The sequence below is a fragment of the Salvia hispanica genome, chromosome 6 (genome assembly GCF_029641045.1).
Source record: "Salvia hispanica isolate PSC_SH4W2 chromosome 6, Shi_PSC_v1, whole genome shotgun sequence".
Classification (NCBI taxonomy): Eukaryota; Viridiplantae; Streptophyta; class Magnoliopsida; order Lamiales; family Lamiaceae; genus Salvia; species Salvia hispanica.
Window position 1 is genome coordinate 23,101,485 of NC_142697.1, and position 23,695 is coordinate 23,125,179.

The 23,695-nt window shown below is 33.8% G+C and overlaps 3 protein-coding genes across 5 annotated transcripts; 2 read left to right on the forward strand and 1 right to left on the reverse strand.

The window, feature by feature from the left end:
* Positions 1–2,622: 2,622 nt before the first annotated feature.
* LOC125208627 (cyclin-D1-1-like) lies at positions 2,623–5,952 on the reverse strand. The gene is made up of 6 exons (XM_048108281.2): positions 5,518–5,952; positions 5,269–5,355; positions 4,191–4,289; positions 3,904–4,105; positions 3,642–3,772; positions 2,623–3,550 (listed from the first exon to the last, which is right to left on the reverse strand). The coding sequence occupies exons 1-6, from the start codon at positions 5,752–5,754 to the stop codon at positions 3,326–3,328; spliced, it is 981 nt and encodes a 326-aa protein (XP_047964238.1). The 5' UTR covers positions 5,755–5,952; the 3' UTR covers positions 2,623–3,325.
* Positions 5,953–13,634: 7,682 nt separating this feature from the next.
* Positions 13,635–15,763, forward strand: LOC125203220 (RNA-binding (RRM/RBD/RNP motifs) family protein). Its single transcript, XM_048101530.2, has 4 exons — positions 13,635–14,162; positions 14,712–14,919; positions 15,008–15,454; positions 15,536–15,763. The coding sequence occupies exons 1-4, from the start codon at positions 13,676–13,678 to the stop codon at positions 15,624–15,626; spliced, it is 1,233 nt and encodes a 410-aa protein (XP_047957487.2). The 5' UTR covers positions 13,635–13,675; the 3' UTR covers positions 15,627–15,763.
* Positions 15,764–16,886: 1,123 nt separating this feature from the next.
* LOC125205002 (RNase H family protein) lies at positions 16,887–21,754 on the forward strand. 3 transcript variants are annotated; one of them, XM_048103780.2, is made up of 11 exons: positions 16,887–17,111; positions 17,212–17,256; positions 17,643–18,011; positions 18,426–18,575; positions 19,645–19,725; positions 20,167–20,273; positions 20,439–20,531; positions 20,617–20,752; positions 21,202–21,309; positions 21,403–21,454; positions 21,537–21,754. In XM_048103780.2, the coding sequence occupies exons 3-11, from the start codon at positions 17,676–17,678 to the stop codon at positions 21,566–21,568; spliced, it is 1,095 nt and encodes a 364-aa protein (XP_047959737.1). In that variant the 5' UTR covers positions 16,887–17,111; positions 17,212–17,256; positions 17,643–17,675; the 3' UTR covers positions 21,569–21,754. The 3 variants fall into 3 exon arrangements, with proteins under 3 accessions (XP_047959737.1, XP_047959738.1, XP_047959739.1); XM_048103781.2 differs by having other exon boundaries at positions 17,215–17,256; XM_048103782.2 differs by having other exon boundaries at positions 16,891–17,111; positions 20,167–20,259; positions 20,609–20,752.
* The last annotated feature ends 1,941 nt before the right edge of the window (positions 21,755–23,695 follow it).

The following is a 23,695-nucleotide window of genomic DNA, read 5'->3' on the forward strand; positions in this document are numbered from 1 at the left end:
CTTTGTCACACATATGCCTAAAAATGTTTGAAAATTTGGATTTTAATTGAATTAATTTTGATGTAAAAAGAATAGGAGAAAGTGACTGAAGAACGCTCCTCTATACCCCTCCAATAGATGGATTTCATGGGGAGAGAGAAAAGTTTTTTTGGCTTTTAGGAGAAACACCACTTGGGATTCTCTTTATATTTATACTCACTTCGACTATTCAAACATAGAATGTAGTGTTGGATTTTTTTCTTGTTCATATTATAAACTCATCTCCTTTTCCATTTTGCCACTCCTTGTTTCTTTTTTCTTTTTTTATAGTTATTCTCTTTTTTAAATGATTAAATAGATTTGATTTTTAAAAGTCGCGTTATGGTGAACTTGAACTCGAGACATTAGCCTTTGTCATTAACCACTCTGCTGTTAGCTCAAATCAATACACTAATAAGGAGAGAGAAAGTAAAAAAATGACTAGGAAGGATGCGAAATCATTTTTCTAAAAGAGGAATCAAGTAATATCATGAATATGTACTATACTATGTAAGGAACAACATGAGAGATCGTAAAAGGTAAAAGAAATTAAATGGAGTATTTCTTCAAGATTTTGTTCAAAATTGAAGATTCAAGATTCTAGCTATCCATAACATTTGTGATTGATCGATATATCTATACTGTGTAATTAATTCTTTAAAAATTAGTAGTATAAGTATTGTGATGGAATTGTGGGACGTGTAACATGCAACTGATGGAGCTTTTCCAGAATGGTCACTAAATAAAGTGGAAATCCAATGCTAGCCGAAAGAGAATATTCAAATAATAATCTATTTTACTTAGCTAATTTACAAACTTATGAGCATTGCATTACAATACGACCCCACTTCCTAAACAAAAATTTCCATGCATCGTGCCAATATTATTTATTTAACTCTTATCTTTAACTTTTTCTAATACACACATGCATTAAATAGTTAGCTTTATGACTGTTGTGGATAAAATTAGCAACACCAAAGAACATTTAATAGTAGTAGTGTTAAATATGTCCACTCCTCCTTGGCAAACTGCCTATTCACATCATAACACGCAGCCAAATTATGGTTTCTAATTAACACAAGCCATTACACATTAATACATTAATGTGGGTTTTGTAGTTTATGTTCTGAGACATGCCCAAAAAAATATATCAATTAGTGAAATGTCTATTTTGCCCTTTCACTGCAGTCTCTTCAATTCATGTCAAGAATAAGAAAGAAAGTTAAAGCTGCCACTGCGATTGCACGCCACTCGTGTCTTATATATTACTATCTCCTTTTTTTTCACTAATTTCCTTTCATTGCATAAAGTATTTTTGTTTTGATGTAGTTTAGTGTGGCCTGGTGGCCTGGCTGCTATTGCATAATTAATCACACTTATTGGTTGCTTATTACCTAACAAACCCACAAGTAACATTTTTTAGAGGGAAAACATCAAATATCAATATATATTGCTCAAAATTCAAATACTCCAAAGTCTTTAAGACTTTTCCTAGAAAATTGATCTCTAATCTAATTGGCATTTGCCACGCACCCCAAATAATTGAAATGTAGATAGCTACTTCTATCATGATCCATCATCTTAAATAATTAGCTAAAATGAATTCAATTTTTTTGCTTATGGGGGCCACTCCATATGGTTAGATTCAAATTGGTATTAGGACTTTGCCTAAAGCTTTAGTGCAATTTCAAAAGTTACAGCCCAAATTTCTAAGTTTTATCTGAAAATGTAAACTGATATCAAGGTCTGAAGCTCTGGTCCCACTTACCCCTTAGTATATCAAAAAAGATTACAAAATGCACATATATATTATTCAGTGTAAGAACCAATCAAGGCCATCCATTTGCTCAAGATCCACGGATCACATTGATTATGAGAAACCCTATGGCCTGACCAATCTCCATATATGGGGGCAATGTGTTTTGTTTTTGCTTATTCATTATTAAATTAGATGCCAGTCTAATGAGGTAATCTCAAGCCTCTAGCTGACAAAAATTGTCACAGAGTGGTTATATTATATGTGCAAAGTGGAGCACACACCAGCTGTTGGATATAATAAAAAGAAGCATGATTGACAGAGGGAATCCCCTCATTTTTGGGTACTTAGTAATTTTGTACCATGTTAGATCTTATGTTTAAAATAGGAGGTGGATTATGAAAGCACAGTCACTCCCTTTTACAGACCACATTCATATGGACACGAGCCATGTTTCTTTTTAAAAACAACTAAAATCGACAAATTGTATGTCGGGTATATGGGGGAGATATGAACAACGAGTATTCTCAAAATTAATTAGAATTTTAATAATATGCAAAGGCAAGGTCACGAGAAGAGGGAGGTTAAGGAGTCACATTCATTGATTTGGATGAGTCGTTTATTGCAGGAGAGGGACCAAGGCTCAGTCCCTTCATCTACAATCACCTCCACCACTGATAAACCAAATGGCTAACCTACAAAATCTTCATTTTCAGTCACATGCACTCATGGGTCGAGGTCGGTTTGGTGGGGGCAGCTCACACTATAAATTTATAAATAATCTTTTCATTTTTTTAATTATTTCATCCAAGTACAAACAACAAGAGAAACAACCAAGAGCGAAAAAATGAAAGAAATTCCACAAAATTTAAATAAAAAAGGCCCCAAAGACCTCTGTATGGTTAGGCCACCTCTTATCGGCCAGAGAAAGAAAAAAAAAGAATTCGATATATGTGCGTACATCCATATACGCACATATGTTCGATCTTCACCCGAGAAAAATTGAGTCCAGTATATGGTTAGGACAAAAAAAAAGGGAGAATTCCCGCAAAAAAAAAAAGCACACATACTCAAAAATTGACAAACGGAACGGTAGTCTTGTTTTTCTGCCTCTCCTCGTTGTAGCAACCTTGAATCTTGATTGATATTGGAATCCCCATATAAATAATTATCTCTGGATTCTGGATCCCACCAAACTCAAATCCAAATATCACTTCTCTTTCTTTCCACACTCCCAACTAAATTATTGATTTTCACTTTCTCTCACACGAAATTATATAATTACTATGTACCAAACCCCCCCCCCTTTCCCTCTTGGGAATCTGCGAGATGTAGCATTTCCCACTAAGAAATGGGTGACCAATGAAATCTCTCTTGTGCATAACATACCATACATTATACTCCCTAATTATCTACATCATATTCTTTACCCCTCACTCACCCATGGAATTAAAAGAAAAACTTGAGGATTTGAAGTCTAGACAAACCTTGGACCACCACCACCACCATTATTATTATATTATTTTAGTCCCCTCCCCTCCTCGTTTTTTCTTAATCAGAGCTCCTCTTGTCATCACCCACCCACGCCTTGCTATTCACTCTCCTCCTCTTATACGGTGGTGGCGTGGACGACGACGACGAGGAGGCTGACGACGATGTGTCACTAGACGACACAGCAGCACTCACCCGCAGCTGCGGCAACACCTTCGGCTGCTTCCTCGGTTTGTTCTTTCCCGCCACTTTTTGAATCAGTTGGTGGCATCTTGTGATGCTCTCCTGCAAAATAAAACATTTCTTTTTTTTTCAGTTTTAATCACTTGCGAAATGTACGTACGTATATATTCATTTTTTTTACATTTATTCTTACTTTGTCGAGTCCATCACTCCATGATTCGGCATGTTGAGCGCTGATCAACGAGAACTTAGGTAGATCGTTTGCCGCGGTGAGTATGGCTGCCGCAGCAACGCATGATGGCCGAAACTCAATGAAGCTCACCTCTGTTTAATTTAACAATTCAAATTTTTATTATTTGTCTTTTTTTGGTAGTTAAACATAGTAATTGATAATGTGTATAAAAGTCAACACTAAATGAGTATAGTAGATTAAGATGATTTTGTATAAAGAATACCTTGCATTGTTGAGAGGATGACTTCTTTTGCCCTTGAAACAAGGAAGCCGGTATATGTCGCAGTCGGGTCGATTTTCAGTGCAAAAAAGCTTAAATACCAAAATGGAGATATTGATCTTAGTCTCCACTCCAAGACTCTTAGCACCAGAAGCTCCATTCTTTGGATATTTTTTGGTTCAAAAATAAATTTTGAGCTTTCAACCTATAAATCAATGAAGAATTATCAAAACCATTTAACCCCAAAAATAATTAACTACTATTAGTATTAGCATTATTAATTTACTTACCTGAAGATCCAAAAGAGAAGGAACAATGGGTTCCTCCATCTTAGCAGCTAGTGACAAGCATGCAACCGACAACAGTTGCAACGGCCACCCGTTCATTTTCTGAAATTATTGTACAACTATATTCATCAGCATGCAAAAAAACAAAAAATAAAATAAAAAGATTAGGTGTACATACTAGTACAATAATACGATGCATAAATTCTGAGGATGTAGCAGACCACCAGGGGACAAATGGACCAGTCCTTATTAAATTATGGAGAAGATAATTTTGCTAATTAATTATGATTAACAAGCATGCTTAATATTGAGTCATCATTCACAAACTGCATAATCTCATCCAAGTCATCAAATAATAATGTAATTAGGAAGATGCTACCCCTCAACAGTATTTATTGGATATAAATTAATTGTTGTTATTTATTACTTAGTGTTTACTTAGGAGGAAGCGGAACTAATTGCCTTTAATTAATGAAAGCGCCCTCCATACGTGACACTTTACGCCAATTGGTATAGTATTAATTTATTTAGTGGGCACCAAGTGGTGGGACAAGAATACTGTTTATATATATAGGAATATACATGGATTTAACCAAAAAGACATAACTGATACTTTTTAATAATTTTAACTCAAAATCATGGAGTTTAATTAATAATTTATTTTAATATCTACCCAATATAAATTTTATATTGAGGAAGGATTCCTTATTTATAGCTATAGGTCATTGTCATATTGGTATTAAAAGTCAATTTATATCTAATGCTTTGGAAAGGAACAAAGTCAATATTATTCATTCACGCTAATTACTGAGTGGATGAAAGTTTGGAGATTACTGCAGCGTGATTTTGACTAAAATGAATAAGATTTTGTACGAAATACTTTCATTAATTATGTTGTCGAGATTAAATGGGCAGTTCAGAAGCTGATGGATAGATATTAATTGCTGGAGTGGTGAAAAAATAAGATTTAGATTAAATGAATATTAAAATAGTAATAACCATTGCATTAATTAGTGTTATTGGTGTATTTGCCAACTCAAAAAAAGAAAAAGTAGTGTAGTTGACGGTAACGGAGTCTTACCGGCAAATGATGAGAGTGAAGGAAACGATCGAAATAGTTGACGGAGAGATACGCCGTTAGTGGCTGGAAACAGTAATATCGTTGTACCTGCATCAAAGCAAAAAAACTCTCCCGTCATAAAATGCGCTGAAAACACTAAAGTGCGCCGCGAGCCACTGTTTCATCGCGTTGCGTTCTAGAATACTCCGCCGGTGGAGTTTAGCGCCTCTAACCTGACCAGTGAAACGGAGTCTGGAATGAGGAAAATACCTTGAGAATCCATGCAACGGAATCCGCTCTTGTAGATGCGTCGATCGATTCATGAGAGAGAGGCCAATTGATTCCGGCGAGATCTCTCTCGTCTTCCAAAAGTCCGGCGATGGATTCCTCGACGTCCGGCGGGCCGGAATCGATGTCCGATGAATATTCCGGCAATTCATCCACGCCGGCGGCGAATATGATATTGGAATCCTCGCCGCAGAGAAGGTCGGAGCACGACAGTGACATAGCGATTGGCGAATGCGACCACCGATGATCGGCCGTTAATCTCTTCTGATCATTCCACCTCGAAAATTTTTGGATTCGGTTATTGCCGGATATTCATCGGAATTGTCGCCGGAAAATGTGGCGGCGGCGGGAGGTGTGTGTGCTAGGGTAGAAATGTGTGTGTTTGGGTTTGGGTTTGGAGTCTCTCCTGTTTGCGTCGGATATATAGATAGATAAAATTAATTTATTTTCTTTTTTTCTATGTAAAGTTTGTGGTATGTTTTTTGTACGTTTCTATAATATAACGAATCTCTTATTTACTGGAGTATAATGTATTCTTCTTAATTAGCTAAGAATAGAAAGTTAATACTTTGTTAAGAAATGGTAGATTGAAATGAATGGATGGGAGGTGGTGGGGAAAAGAAAATAGAAAAACTAAATTTGTAATTAAGAATGCACGAGTATATATAAAGATTATTGTAATATGAGTATGAGCTATCATATTCATACATAGTATAGACTATAGATAGGGATGGGGTAAGATTTCAGCTCTTGTTTTGTTCCATTGTTTCTCTTGATGTGTATTTGTCCAAATTTAATTTTATGAGGACCACATTTATGCTACTTGGAGAAATTATTTTAACTGCCTTATGTACGTTATTCGTATTGCTAATGCTATAGATTTTATATACTCCATGTTGGATATTCAATATTCATTCTTTAAGCCGTTTAATTTGACTTGTGCCATTGTCGAAGCAATTAATCAATGAATATGATAATCTACACATACTCCGTTTATTGTTTGTTGTGAGTTGTAACCTGCAAGAGTGCTATCTCATGTGAAGGAAGAAGGATTAGTTAAATAATATTTATCTTTCTTTACATAAGTATCATAAAATGTTTTACATAAGTATCATAAAATGTTCGAATCAGCATCAAACAATGTGGTAACAATGTGGTGAACAGGACCAAAAGATGACCTACAAGAGTATTGACAAAGACAACAAAAAAAGCAGCATAACATTTACTACAAGAGAAGATTTCCAAACCAAAAAAAGCAAAGGAACAACAACCAAGAACCTAGATCGAACCAACATTAACATCTAAAGCTACCAACACCAAGCAAGTTACAGCCATTAAGGAATCCTCAAGGCACGGAATCGATAAATCAAATCAGTGTACTCCCAGTGTAAGAATTCACTTGGAGTAGTAATTAGCAATAAAAGAATAAGTTTTACAACTCAAATAAGTGGGCAAGTTTGTGGAGAAGCTTGAATATCTTTCAATGTCGGCAAGCGTGCGAATTATAATGACAAGTTTAAGCTAATGACAATCATCAACAAATCGATTTCATGAGCCCAAACTTGGGTATATATATGGAAAAGAATCTCCCATTTCATTAGAGCAAGGATCGAGTTATTCAAATTGTAATTATGTCTGTTTGTTCATTTTTAGCAAACTCGTAGAATTTGAGAATACACATTGATACAAGTAAATTATGTGTTTTTGTACTCCAATATAGCATAGCTTTGCACAAGTAGTCACTAACCCAACAAGGCCCGATCCAGCAGCAAGATGTTATGTACGATTGCTTTTGACAATTTTAAATTTTATTGTATTTTTTTAATTGGCACAAAAATGTGCTATTTATTCCCACATTTGAACTCTCGATTAGCATCTGCAGCTCTTCAGGCGTAATTCAAACCATAAACAATTAATTCTCTAGTATATATATGCGTATCTATGAAACACAACACTAACATCCTGAAATTAAATTCAACATTTGTGATTATATACAATGATGTAGCTTTTTATAACACAAACAATTGCATGCATGCTACCAAACGATGTGTTTGGGCCGGGCCGGGATAGCCCAATTGCATGCACGCAACCAAACATCGGCCCAAATATGAACTAAACACGAACCTCAGTCCGAATCCTAGCTACCAAAATCTGGCTCAAATATAGTAGTAATAACTTATGATGCAATTTGTAAAAGTAACTATTATATGTACAAATAAATAAAAAATAATTATTCACAGTATATAGAACAGTAAATTCCGTTCCTGGCCTTTTTAATGTTCTCATTGACGACGTCGTTTAGGCTGGGAGCATGAACGCAGAGTATGACGGCGTTGGAGTCTTCCTCCTCCGGCGAGGCCTTGTCATCCATGGTGGCTTCCGGCCAAAGTGATGATGCTTACTTCTTCGTCATGGCTCTAAGCCTCTAACTCTCCAACTTGCCTTGATCGAGATTCATTTTCGTCGAATACTCGGCGTAGTTGCTTTAGTTGTTAATATTTGAGAAGCTGAAAGATGGGTTTATTTTGGTAGTAGGTATTATTTTGAATATAAAAGATCACTTGGATTTAATGATGATTGATGATGGGTAAAATTCGTTTTAATTTATATAGTACATGCTACTACATTTTATCATTTCTCCAATATTATGTGCTCCCGTCTTGAATTGCTAATTCTCAATTAAGATTCTTTCCTACGAATAATTTGGTCCCCCATTTGTTTTTTTTTTAATAGAGGAAAGCATATATTTTTACCAAGGGTAGTGATAAAATGCAAACTTATATATTATATAAACTCAAATTATTCAACACAACTTCAACACAGTTTCAATACAATATCAATACAGTGTAAAATATCAAGATTTTAATGTCAACACAATATCAACACAACATCAATCATTGACTACCGTTGAAATTCTGTTGACATTTTCTTGTTAATGTCTTTTTGTGATCTGTTGACATTTTTCAATGGTCCAGATCATAGTTTTGAGTTTGTACAATATTTAGAGTTTTCATTTGATCACATCCCTTTTTACTGAACTCTTACAATTTTTACTAAACGCATTATGTAATACATTGATACTATTAACTATTAAGGAATGTCAGTGCAGCACGTGGTTTGTGGACTGACCTGAATAGCCTTCTAAACTTAGAGGATTATGATTGAAAATTTTCAATCCGATTAATCCGCACTCGATTAACCTGCAATTGAGTAGGGTGGACCATAATCTGATAGGCTGACTCGATTGACATCCATAGTGATATTCATCATTTACGTTGGGCAACATGTAAATCGAGCAACCACTTTTCTTTATTTTCATTAAATTTATGTATAATATTTTATTTTGAGTTATTAGTGTGGATATTTTCCTATGTTTTCCGCTCTATAGCTAGAGTATAATCCTATTACTAATATAAGTAATACTTTCTCCGTTCCTTAAAATTTGTCACACTTTAACCGGACACGAATTTTAAAAATTGTAATGAAAATTGTGTTGAAAAAGTTAATAGGTAGTGGGTCCTACTTTTAAAGTATTAGTTTTATAATATAATATAAATGGAAATGAGTTAGTGGAATATGAGGTCCATCACAAAAAATGGTAAAAAATAAAATGTGACAAAATTTGTTGGATGGACGGAAATGGAAAAATATGACAAATTTTTAGGGACGGATGGAGTAGTTGTATGATAAAGCTTTTCCATCTTTTTTTTATAGGAGTAATTTTTATATACTCCCTATGTCCCACGTTACTTGAGTCATTTCTTTTTTGCACTCGTTTTGGAAAAATAATAATAAATAGTTAAAATGGAGAAAAAAAAAGTAAGAGAGAGAGTAATGTAGAGAAGAGTCTTAACTATATTATTGTTTTTTTTACTTTATTTTCTCTTCACTTTAATTATTTATTATTATTTTTTCAAAACGAGTGCAAAAGAGAAGTGACTCAAGTAACGTGGGACGGAGGGAGTAATAAATTTACAATGTAACACACCCTTGATATGATCAATCAGTCGTGATTAATTTATTGATCGTAAATATGTAGTTATTCATTCAAATTTGGTGCTCAAGGCACTCGTTGTTCAAGTATATATATGTATTTTTCATGATTTTCAATATTTCATTTCAGTTTGGACGTACTTTAATTATGAATTGGTATTTTAATTTATAGTATGTGGTTTAATTTTTTCAATCCAGCGATGTAATTAAGACAATTTATTACTTTATCATAAATGTATAATTAAATTGATATAATTAATGTGATGGTAATGATCATTTATTTATGAGCATAAGTGTATCCACCCATAGATTGTTATTTATATTATTTAAATATAAAAAATAAACATTAAATATGGGGTAAATGAACTTAAGCTACACGATAACTCGTGTGACCTGCAACATGATTAGGTGAACAAGCTAATATACATGTATGTTGCCGTCTGACTTTATTTATTTATAATCGTTTTTTTTTTATTTAATAAATACGTACTCCTATATTTGATTCAGAGCATGACTTTAATTTATATTATCATAAAGTCACGCTTCCAATTTTTGAATTAGTAAATCTTGTGCGCATGGGTAAACTAAGATAGAATTACGCTTCCAATTATTAAATTTATATTTTACATAACAAAATTAGTGGGAATGTGGAAGGGTTACATTTTAAAGATTTTGATCAATTCAACTATATATGTATAGTCAATCTAAGTCACTATTTACACCATATATGTTTCCAACTTTTCTAGTGTTATACATGACAAAAGTCTCATTTCACTTACGAAAACGTGACGAGTTTGTGCACTATAATTAAATCAATAAGCTTAATATGGAACATAAATTACATTTTATCTCATCTAGTACACCCCACGAATTTTCTCTCTTTTTCCTTTCTCATATTTTTCTCTTTGCCAATTAAATCCATGAAGAAATAAAATTATTATGGTGCCCTTCCCACCAACAACTGAAGTTGAACCAAATAAATAAGAATAAATATACATGGAGAAAGGAAAATCTGCCCAAAATGTGGGGACTACAAACATTTCTACCTCTGCCTAATTCAATTAATACTCATCGCATATCTCAACTATATATTGCTAACCTACTAGCACATTATCTGTCACCTCAATTTATTGCCCATTCATATATATAATTCTTCAATTACTTTCATGTCCATATACAAATCAAGTTAATCAAAACTTATTTTTAGACTAGTCAAAGTTTAAAACACATTTTGCTTGACCCCTTCTTTAGCATATGTCCAATTAATGCGTGGTATATCGAAAATGATCTCGATTTGCATCTTGTTATACTAGTCTCTGGATTGAAAATTCCATACCAATACATTGATGCACAAACAAAAATCCTCAAATTATAGTGGTTCAAAATGGCACTAATTTAAGGCAATAATGAAAATAGAAATGTAGTCAACATCCCATGAATAAAGCATAGTGCCCATATCCTGAGGAAGAGAGATGGGGTGTTGCTGGATGTGGGATATGCATATGCATCTCCAAATTGAGTTTGTTTTCTAACACACCTCCATAATTCTATGCTTTGTGACACAATATATGAATCATGTATGCATACTATACTTTTACTATAGCATGCCCAATTTATTATTATTGAGAACGTAAAAACACATGCATTTAACGTGTCAAAAATAAATATATTTGCTGTAAAATTTAATTACACTCCAACAAATAAAAATTTTGTCTCCTCCAAATTTTAAAACAAGGTCTGCATCACTCAGCAAGAGAGATACATCCTTAATTAGATCTTTATCATCTAATGACTAAATATACTTCTTAATTTCATAACCGAAAAATGATTTTATTTGAATTCCCCATATGTGTATTGCAAAGTGGAAGTGTCATTTGCATCACTTCTCACATGGTTTGATCAATATCACTCCTCTTTATGTTTTTCAACATTGCATTATTGCACTTTGACAAAACCTTAATGGTCACTGTTATATTTGTGCGTTGTGCATTTCCCATTTTTCCCATTTCCTATTTTCCATTATTTGGTCTAAGAGAGTATTAGCTTGTCACTATTTATCCTTGAGAGCCGGATTTGGTGGAGTAGAGCTTTGCAATTGGGTGGTGTAGGTCCAATGCAAGATCTAACAATTTTAATCATAAATAACAATAAAATTGAGCCCTCATCTCTAATCCTTATATGAGTGAAGGATAGTACTGGACTACAAGTTTGTGGCAAAATTAAAGAGCCATTTTTATATATTAAATTATTACTATAAATTGAATCCAGTATCCATATTAGTGGGGGATTATTTATAATAATTTTAACATTTTAATTGAAGCCATTAATTAATCTCGACCTATATAGCTAAAGCCACTTGTAGTGCATGGTGGGTAGATATAAAATAATTAATATGCACTCACTTTGTATAATTCATCACTTAAATTATTATTCAAGGTAAATTTATTACACATGTGGCGAATACAATTTTATACGAAAGTCATTATTCAATTTCCACATCAGTGAAAATTTTTATTACACATGTATAGTCAATCTCGAATTCCTTGATGCATGTATCTTTGTCGCTTTTTCAAGTCTGATGACTAATACTAAAGTCCAAACAAAGTTTAAAATTTATAATTAGATGAATGTATAATGTCTCTATTATTTATAGGTGGCTGCTTATATAAAAAAACATTGGAAAAATCAAGGTAGCATGATGCCACTGAATTGGAGGTTTGTGATTTGATTCCAAATTAGTATGTAATTATTAAATTATGAATAAATTGTATATGAATCTATATAATTCCAAAGGAAAATAGACAATACAGAACTTTTCAACATAAGCTCAAAATGATGTCTTTTCTTGAAGAGAATATAAGATATCCATGTTTTAATGATAATTAAGTGTGTTTGTTTGACCAGAAATCGGTAATATTAGAACAAAATGTGGAAATGGACAATTATGCTAACAACCAAAAATATAGTGAAAGTGGTGTTTTCATTCTTGTTATTCGGCACAACTCTTGTCTTAACTCTTAACATTTCCTCTGCTAAGTGTCAATTATTTGGCTTCATTGTATAATCAATAAACCCTAAGCTTATCCGCTCCAGTAATTATAGGGATTGGTTAACATCAAATCTTCTTACTATGAGAAAGTGACAATATATTTGTATTTCATGCATGTATAAAGAAATTGTTTTGCAATGAAAATTAATTAACTGCACTAAAAAAATAAGTATACTCAATCGAGAACTTTTAGGCCTTCTGAGCCCAATTTCCTAAATTCAACTATATATATGGTTTATTTAAACTGGGTGAGATGCTATTAATTTTCTTTTGCAAAGTAATGTATCTAGTTATTATAATTTGTTAGTGATATTTTATGAGAAAAATAATTTATTCACATAAATATGCTATTGTCACTAGACTAAACAACACCTCATGTTACACTATTGGTTATAAGAAGTATATAAATCTGCACTAATTAACTCATAAATTAACATATGAACAGTGATTGTCACGGTCGATACGATTATTTTTTTAATGCAACTGTAGAAAACGACTGATTGGAGCCATTCCGACAAAACTTGTCAAATCGAATTAAGGATTAGTAATTATTATTTGGGCCGTCTAGAAGTCTATAATATGATTCAATCAAATCCTCATTTTATGACTAGCTAGCTATATATATGTGCAATCACAATTGAAATAAAATTTGATAGTAATATTGAAGTAGAATCGGTAAAGCTAGTTCCCACTAACGAATGGTAGTCACTTATATTGAGGGGACATAAATTAATTATTATGATAGATTAAGAAAACATAAGAACGATGATTGAGTATTTAAATGATAAAATGATGAAAGAAATTCAAAACTAACCTATCTATCAGAAATATACTAGTATAAATTAATTTGAATTATTAAATCCATGGTATTCCTATTAATCAAAGTAAACACTTTTTAAGATTCAATATCCAATAATAATTGGGCCATTATTTTCGAGAGAGGTGTATATCAAAGAGAATTTATATGGGCCTAAATAAAGTAATTATTTGACGGACCGGCCCATTCAGTGCGTCCAAACAGATTTTCCTTATCTGAAATTGACTCTATGAAGTGTGAAATCCATTGGAGCTTGTAATTGAGAGAATCGCGTGGAAGAAATGCTGAGCCTTGGAAGATTTCCTGCCAAGTTACAGCACAATCCCATCACAAACAATCTTCAAGTTCCCCCCAAATCCCACTTCCCGTATTCAACCCACCTCAACTTGGAAGCTGTTCTAGCAAAGACGCGAACTGAGCTGTGCTGCAACGCCTTGAAAACCAAGAAGAAAGGCGGCGGCGGCTATATCGTGAAAGAAAAGGAGGAAGCTGACGAATTCGAATTCGAAGACGAAGATTTTGACGGCGAATTCGTTGATTCGACTGAAATTGAAGACGGCGATGACGAGGATGACGTCTTTGTTCCTTTGAGGGATATGAAGAAGTGGCTTGAGAGGCGGCCGCGTGGTTTCGGCGAAGGCAAAGTGTATGATACTTCAATTGAGGATAAGTTGATGGAAGAAATCGAGCAGAGTAGGGTAGCCCAGCTTGCAAACCTGAAAAAGCTCAAGGAAAATTCACTCAAACCCACTCCCAAGAAAGAGAAAGGTTTGCCATTTTTGGGGATTTTAATTTTGTAATATTTGATTTCTTCATGTTTTGACATTGGGTAAATTGAGAAGCTTGATTTGCACACTAGTTTTGAGATGTTTTTGGAGAAGTGGGAGGGCTGAAAAAGATTAATTTTTTTGCAGTTAAACTGTTTGTACATTTGTTTAAGGTATAAGTCGAATACTTACTTGTATGTTTGGTTGGATTGTGTCTTGATTTGATAAGAAAGAATTTGAGCAGCACAAGTTTTGGTGTCTTAACCGTTGTGCCTCGCTTGTTTATGCTTACTTGGCTCACTTAGCGAATGCCGTCGATCGAGTAGGATGCTTAATTTGTACCCAATTTCTTGGATAGCTTGTATGAGCCGGGAGCTGGTTTAGTGGTTCATCCCTATGAGTGTGCAGCTCGACCAATATCGACCATATCTATTTGTTTGAGAACTTACTATCTAGTTACTACCTTATGTTGCAAAGGCACCTTACTTATCTTTTCTGCATGTTTATGGCATTTTGTTGTAGAATAACAAAACGTGCACGGCTTCTGCAGGACCTCAGCCTCTCTTTGATGGATTTCGAGTGCGTTTGGTCAATCTCCCTAAGAAGAAGAACATTCACAAGGATTTACGAATAGCATTTCAAGGAGTTCCTGGAATAGTAAATATAATCCCAGTAGTTTCTGGAAATGAAAAAACAAGGGATCCAGTTTGCAAAGGGGTTGCTTTTGTCGACTTCAAGAAGGAGGACGAGGCACATAGGTACATCTACCAGACTTGCATATGTAATTTGAGTTTTCATATATATGAAAATATTCAGTTGGCTGCACTTGTTGTTGTGTTTTGCTAGATTTATGCAGAAATTCACAGGTAAAAGCATAGCCTTCGGCAAGGTTGAAAAGCAGATAAAATGTGAGATGGTGAAACTAAAGCTGCCAAAGCCTGAATTTGATCAATCAGTTGATGGTAGTAGTAAGGGCCCCTTTCAACAACAACGCATTCTCAACTCCGATGAAGAGATCAGTGTTTCACTGCTGCATTCATCGGAAGAGAGTGTAGCTAATGAAGCGGGTGAGAAGATGCATGATGTGTCTGGACAATGGGAAGAAGATGATGGAGGGATCAGTGACGCCTCAACCACCACTGGCTCTGAGTTAGCTGATGAACCGGAAGAAAGAAAAGATCCTGCTATTGAGAAAAAGGAGATGAGAAAAACAAAGAAGCATCCGAAAAAGGTGGCATCAAGACGAGTGAAACCCAATGTTCCAACCCTAGACATACCGGGATCTGCTAAGAAGTAAACCTCCCTAATACTATACAGAAGCACGAGAGCAGTAAACGTTCTTGTTTCCTTGCTAACATTTTTTTCAAAATGCAGGTTGAAAGTTAGAGAGCAAGCGGTGCTCTCAGGCGTGTTTTCAAAATATGGAGCAGCTGCTGCTTCGACTGTACAGGAAGAGAGTAGATAACAAATGACACTCGTGAACAAGAATTTTGTGTTTTCAAGAATGTGAGATAATTTCTGTTGCAACTCGTTCAGAAATGGAGAGTTGTTTTTGGGTTTATATTGCAAAATGTGGTTGAATTCATTCGACCTTTATCTTTACTGCTCAGTATATTTCCAGCTTAGATTGATGGACATGGTTGAGCATTCGACTCTGTATTCCATTTTCAGCTCAGTAAATGTGAAATTCACTCGGTCAAAGAAACAAGATGCCTACATTTACACACACCAAGTTTACATGATACAAGGTATTTATGCATAAAATTTCATGCTAATTTGCAATTGCATAAACAATTAATCATTTTTTCAATATCAATTCAAGATCAACGGTGGAAGGGGACCATTTAAAACCTCAAGAATCACGTTACAAAAAGAGTCAACTCAATATAGACATCCCCTCCAACAATGAGAGATTTAAGAATATGGGTCCGCAAATTTTTCATTTTAGAGGATTATTGCATTTTTCTCTTATTTTTCCTTTTCTTATTATTTTCATCACAAAATACAAAAATTGACCAAACTATCCAACAAGATATTTCAGTATTTGGGATCCAATTGAATCTCATATTTGCGCTTACTACTTAGTTTCTTATAGTTGGACTTAAGATGAGTTTTTTTAATCCTGCTTTTGTGTAAGTATTTTGTGGAAGTATTTGGTTAATTCTTGTAAATTTTATATGTGCAAAGAATAATAAAATAAGAGGAAAATTGCAAAAATTATAATAAATGAAAAGGTTCGCATGCTCTGATATCACATTTTTTGATAGAGGTGCGAATTAGATCCCAAATACTGAAGTATTTCGCTGGGCAGTTCATGAATTTGTGCTAGAAAAATAAGAGAAAAATGCAATAATCCCTTAAAATAATAAAAGATTTGCATGCCCTGATTTTATATTTAAAAACAATCATCTTATTTAATCCAAAAAATTGAAAGATGATCCAATTTAATTACATATTCTGAAATCTCTCTACTAAAATAAGAAATCGATATACATGACCTAATTTTGGTAAATTTTATTATAACCTTGAGCAGAAAAAATGAAAATGTCCTAAAGTGGGATAATGGCATAAAATAGTAAAAATGAAAGTTGAAGATAAGAAAACAGTTTGAGCCTTGGGGGTGGATTGGGCGGTGAATAAGCTCGAAAAAATAAAACAAACTTTGATTTTCATTGGTTTCATTAAAATCACACCTAAAACCCAACTCCCATCCACCCCCCACCCACTCCCTAATCTCACCTCCGTCCACAAACTTGCTGACTCTCCCCCCACCCGTTCCGTACAACCTCAGCTCCACCACCCTTTTCCCCTACCCTACTCCTACACCACCCCCTACCTATACCTTTCCCCCCTCCCCCTCTCATGCTATTGCTAACCTCACTTGTTACAGGAAGGGTTTCGCTAATCTTGCTGCGCTACTTGATGTTTTATTTTCTCTACAATTGATACGGTATCATACATATTTTGTGTTTATTCGCCCTTTTTATTTCTGGGTTTTGCTTTCTGTTATTTGTATGTTTTGGTTGATGAGAAGCTTCAATTTTGTTCAGAAGTTGGGGAAGTTTGGTTCTTCAAGTAGGAGATACGGAAACTCTGTAAGTTGATCGCTCTTATACTATTTATCGCTGAATGAAGAGTTTATGCTATCTTTGTGTCTGCTTAATCTGTTTTTTTTATTTCTTCAACTGATGCACCAGAAATAGCAGTGTTGTATAGCTTCTCCACAATAAAGGAATTGTCTTTATTGTATGAAGGTTTTGAACTTTGTGGTTTCAGCATGTAAACAGGGGCTAATTGAACGCCCCAGTAATTGGCCCAAAATTTGTTCTTGTGTTTGTCTTACTTCTGAATGAATTTGAGATGTCTGGTTGACTGAAATGCTATAGTGACATTAGGCATGTGTGTCTCATTGCAGTATCCTGCCTCCCTTTTTTTTTTTTTTTATGGATTTCTTGATGAGGAGAGGGATCTTTTTTTTCAGAAAATCTTGAGAACTGGAGGGAGATAAACTGTAATGATCGGTTTGTTTCGTGCATGTGGTCCATCAATATTCCCGGGAACTAAGCATTTCATTACTACAAGCCCATCGTGCAAAACTCTTTTTAATTCATGGGGAGCAAGCTTGCAGAATTCTAGTGCTAGGACAGTGAAGTTTGAATTGTTGTTTACAAGGCTTCAGTGTCAGAGCTATTCATCAAAAAAGTTGGGGGGAGGTAGTTCCCGTAAGGGGAAACTCGAGTCTAAACCACTAATGAAGGACGACAAGGAAGCCTTTTTTGTTCTTCGCAAGGGTGATCTCGTTGGGGTTTACAAAAGCTTAAGTGATTGTCAAGCTCAAGTTGGAACCTCGGTAATCACAAGTTCTCTGACATTGACTTAAATTTCTGCATATTTCTTTTCTATTTGGCTATATAATTATGCAGTGATTCCTAAAACTTGATGCAATTTTTGTTCACTGTTTGGTTCTAATTATCCCCACTTTATTGTAGACTTGTCATATATGGTTTCATCTTGTGTAATCATGCCTTTTCAATCATCCAACTTATGTGGTTTGCTAAAAATTTTAAACTATTTTTTGGATATATCTTCCAGAAAACTGCACTTCCCTTTTCCATGGTTGAAACTATATATCTCAAATTTGAATTCAAACCCAAACTGTGTTGCCATGGCTACGATTTGGTTGGAAGCAATTGAAACTGTTGTTGTAATTGATATTGTTGGGCATCATTAAAAATAACTCACTTGTTTCTTTATTTCCTATCAGATATGCGATCCTCCTGTCAGTGCATACAAAGGTTATAACATGCCCAAAGACACTGAGAAGCATCTCATGTCTAGTGGGCTTAAGAATGCTCTTTACTCCATTAGAGCTTCTGATCTTACTGAAGAACTTTTTGGCACTCTTATACCGTTGGTAATATTGCTCTTTCTCATCTACTGAAACTTGTAGAAACAGTGTGATTATTTTCAATTTTTTGCTGTTATATACATAGTTCAACCCTGCATGTTGCTAAATTATGAAATTTAATTGTCATTTACCTCTCTGAAACTGATAGGTATAAGACTCTTTCCTTTTGGAAATATACCAAAGTAGGGTTAAGTTAAGAATGTGTTTGTCAATATAGTGTGAAATGTGAAAATACAATATGTTTATTATCTGAATAATAAAGTGTAAAAGTGTATAATTCTTTTGGGAGACAAACAGTATTATTAGTGATAGTTTGTGGGATTTATATTGCAACATATATTGATAGTTATCAGGTATAATGTATTGTTATTTTGATAGTTGATAGGATAAGAGAATAACGTTTTACATTTATGAAAAGCAATTTCAGGCAGGAAAAGTACTACAACCTCCGTCCACGAAAATTCGTCCCGGTTTGACCGGACACGGGTTTTAAGAAATGTAATGGAAAGTGAGTTGAGAAAGTTAGTGGATTGTGAGTCCTACTTTTATATATTAGTTTTATAATAAAATGTGAGTAGGAATGAGTTAGTGGAATATGGGTTCCACTACCAAAAATGGTAAAAGTGAAATGGGACAAATTTTGGGGGACGGACGGAAATGGAAAAATGGGACAAATTTTCGTGGACGGAGGTAGTACTTTTCTTTTCCAGAGGCAATGCGTTTCACTAAATAGATATAGATTAAGTTAAATCATTCGACCGCTCCAACAAGTTGTAACCTATCTTTTAGATTAGATCTGAGTTCTGACATACTATAAGGTAAAACAATGTCTTTTAAGATGTCAGAGTTTATATATTCCTTGAAATAAACTCTAGTCAAATACCCTCTTAAATCATAGATAGTAAATGCAACAAACTCAAAGATGGTATAAAATCTTGTGGGCAAATAAAAAAGTTGTGAAGGAAGGAAACTTACTCTTCTTGAGTTCCAACATTGTCTTTTATTTTACTGTCTGGTTAAAATGCTCACACCAATAGTTGAGATATTTACAAAGATTGAATTCTTCACTCTGCAGCCTGCCTCATATAGAGGTGAAACATCTAGTGAACCTGTGTCAAAGAAGAGGCCACAGGAACCTATGTGGTCAGAATATGGGGTAAGTCAGATGTTTACCAATCTCCAATTCATTTTCAGTGAATGAGCTGGATTTATCTGCACTTTTTAATTCATAGATAAGTTAAAATTCAAGTTTGAAGTGTCATGGGTCCATGAGTGCAATGCAATTGAATACTGTATAAAAGATCTCCTACTCTCTATGTAACCAAAATTTGTAATCGGAGGAAAAACATATTGATCATTTTCTTTTGGATATGCTCTTGATAAATGAAGTTGAGAACTTCTTGTTATGCATGAGATTGGAAATGGCCATGGTGTTCTTTGTATGCATTAGTTTGTGTGTATTATTAAGTATTCTATTGGCTTAACATAGTCAGTGAGGGTCTTTTTAGCCTGAACACAACTTTAAGTGTTTTCATTTATATGATCAGTTTGATTGGAAATTTAACTAGGCACTGGTTTGTTTGCATTCAATTTGCAGGAGGCTGTTGGACCCGTCTTGACTGCAAGCGATGCATTAACAAAGCATTTTAAGTTAGACCCTTATAGAGTTGACCAGAATCAATCAGTTTGTGTGAGTGGCATATGGTTGGAATTCATAGTACTCATAACACTTTCTTTTTTAATTAGTTTCAATATAAAAGCTTGTCTACTTATAAAGTGTCACTCAATTCATAGTAAAAGATATAGTAATGTTGAAAATAATAAGCACAAGTTTCTGTGCTTAAAAAGTTATCTATGTGTCCTTCACAGCGGTCATGTACTATCGAGTTTGATGGTGCTTCAAAGGGAAATCCGGGTCAAGCAGGGGCTGGAGCTGTACTGCGATCTGATGATGGAAACTTGGTGAGTAGATTGCTCTGTTGAGAGGTTGTATGTCTTTATTGCTCTGGTAATGAGATTGACATTTTTCACATATTAAGATTTGCAGGCTACGTGAAGGCTTAGGCGTTGCCACCAATAACTTTGCTGAATATCGCGGCTTTATACTTGGGTTAAGATATGCACTCACAAAAGGTTTTACAAGTGTTCGAGTTCGAGGTGACTCCAAACTTGTTTGCATGCAGGTATATGTCCCTGTTAAATGTTAATGAGTAAGAATTTCTATATCTGAGCAGGGGCTAGGGAAAATAGTCATTCTGGCTCTTTTTCTCCAATTTGTTGCACTAATGATAACTGCAGTTCCTTGTTTATGGCCCGCTTTATTCAAAACATTCTGTGTCCCATTTTCACTTTCTTCTTTTTCTTTTTCTTCATATTTACAAGTATTAGTCATAATGTAATGTTAAATTGAAAATTTAGGGGCTTTTTAAATTGTTGGGCAGCTGAAAACTTGGATAATGTTTTTAGTTGATGGTAATCTATCATTGTAGCATGTATGTCTTAGGTCTTTGCAGCATTAAGAGGTTTAGATCCTTGCAGCATGTTTGTTTTAGTATGCTTTTTGGTCTAGCATAGCTTCCTTCATTCGTTTATCTTTGCCTACGAGGCATGAAACCTATGATTTCTCTGGTAGATTCAGGGATTGTGGAAGGTCAAAAACCAAAATATATCTGGCTTGTTTGATGAGGCTAAGAAATTGAAGGATAGATTTCTCTCGTTCCAGATTATTCACATTTTAAGGGTAAGTTCAAGACAACGACACGATCTGCGTAGTGCAACTACCTGCTATATCATCATGATTGAGATTAACTCGTTATTTCTATCTTCTTAAAAGGACTTAAATTCTGAGGCCGATACCCTGGCTAACTTGGCTGTAGATCTTGCTGGTAATCTGTTAATCCTCTTACTGTTAATCAATTTAGTTATGAAAGCTACATCATTTTGATCTGGTTTGGTATGTGGCTGCAGAGGGACAGATTCAGGAGGAGATCGATAAATAACTTCGACTGACAAGAACCTTGCGCTTCTTCTTCCTAACGCAATTTTGCATTTTTTATTGGCATTTTCTTATTTTCTTGGATTTATTGGTTGCCTCTGTATCATCTACTGTTGCAATTTTGAACAGTTAATATGTTAAAGTGGAATGTAAAGTATCAGTGGCAAAGGGCTTTTAGTTTTCAGTTTTAGATGCATGATCTTGAACTAGCTAGGTCTTTATGCAACATGGATGCTTGTCAAAATTTCTCAGTAATTATAAAACGTTACCCACAAATCTCTCCTCTATACACAGTTTTATACTAGTACTACTAACAAAATTTGTGTTGGAAATTGGCTATTTGGATAAGCTAATTATAGTTTGGTTTGTCATTTGTCAGTAAACAAAAAAGAATTATATATAGTACTGTATTCAGTAACTACATTATAGAGGATATAAAGTTAGTGCATTAACTTTCTCACAACAATGTGCTGAGATATTGTCTTCAAAGTGTGTGAAAAGAAGGTAATTTGCTTGAAAATTGTACTTTGTCCTGCAATTCTAAAACTCTGCGGTAGTAAAAATAATACTCCTTTCGTCCCATTAATTATGCAACATTTGTTTTTCAGCATGAGATTTTATATGGTTTTGCTCCGCGTGTTAAGTTGGGATGGAATGAGTAAATTTTAATATTTTCCTCATTTTTGTACAAGGTTTAATTTAGGGTGAGTATCTAATGTGTCAACTTAAATTTTCAACATTTACAACACCACTGATGAATTTTATTAATTTTCTCAAAATATTTAGCAAATTAACTATGTCATCAATTTAAAACACATGTGTGTTAAATTAAAACACACTATGAAATTTGATTTTTTTTTTTTGTTAAATGAAAATTTGAGATAAACTTTAGAATTCATAACTTTTACTAGTCATTTCATGGTTGAGTATCTAATGTGTGAGTATACTTAGTATACTTAATGATAATTTGACATATATTCATAATTTTAATGATAATTTATCAAAACAATAATTTGTAATTAGTACTATTTTCTAAAGTATACTTAGTCCCACATGATAGCTTTAATTTTAAAGTACTCTTGATAATTTTATTTTATAAAGTTTGACTTGATTTTGAATTAAACACTTTTATTATTGTGATTAATTCGCACATAGTGATCTAAATTTAATATATGTGTTTTTTTTTAATTATATACCCATGTACATGGATGTGCTTAAAAAATATCCATTTTTAAAGTTATAATATACTTTCAACATCGTGCAGCCGCGTGACATGTAACCAGGGGCGGACATAAGTGGTGCCATGGGGGATCCTTGAAACCCCCAACTATTTTCATTATTACTATGTATGATATATTCATAATAGAAGAAAATACTAATGCAAGATGTAGTAGAGTTGGTTGGCTACTGTGACTTGGAAACTTGAGGTTAGTGTTCGACTTTAGAGCTGGACATTGTTTGTGGTTTTTTGATGCTACACAGTTACTATTTAATTAGTTTATTTTATATTTTTTTACTTTAGTAAATTTTTTTACTTCTTCATTTGTATAAATATTAAGTAATGATATTTATAACTTAAAATAAAAATAATACTCCCTCCGTTTCATGGAAATAGATTAGTATTCTTTTTTGGGACTTCCAATATAGTAAAGTCATTTCTATATTTTGCTCTGTCTCATACTTTTCCACCTCTTTTACTTTATTCTCTCTTCATTTCTCTTACTTTATTCTTCCACTTCACATATTAAATATGTATTTCGTAATCTCTGTGCTGAAAAGATATGCATCTATTAATATGGAACGAAGGGAGTAATTCTTTAGAGTTCATATATTAATATTAGTAAATATAATTTGAAAATTAGATTTTTTATTTTAAAATAAATATATTTCTTAATTATTTTGGTGACGCCAATAATACCATATGCAACAATTGTTAACTATAATTTGGACCCTCCCACTAAAAAAATCCTGCGTCCGCCACTGCATGTAACTTGCAATATTGTAAACATAAACATGCAATATACATTTATGGAAGTTTTAGATTGATTTCCGCATATTACATGTTAGTTATAGGCAGATTGCATTTTTTATTTTGGAGTTTTGCATTTTAGACATTGACTGTTTAATTTGC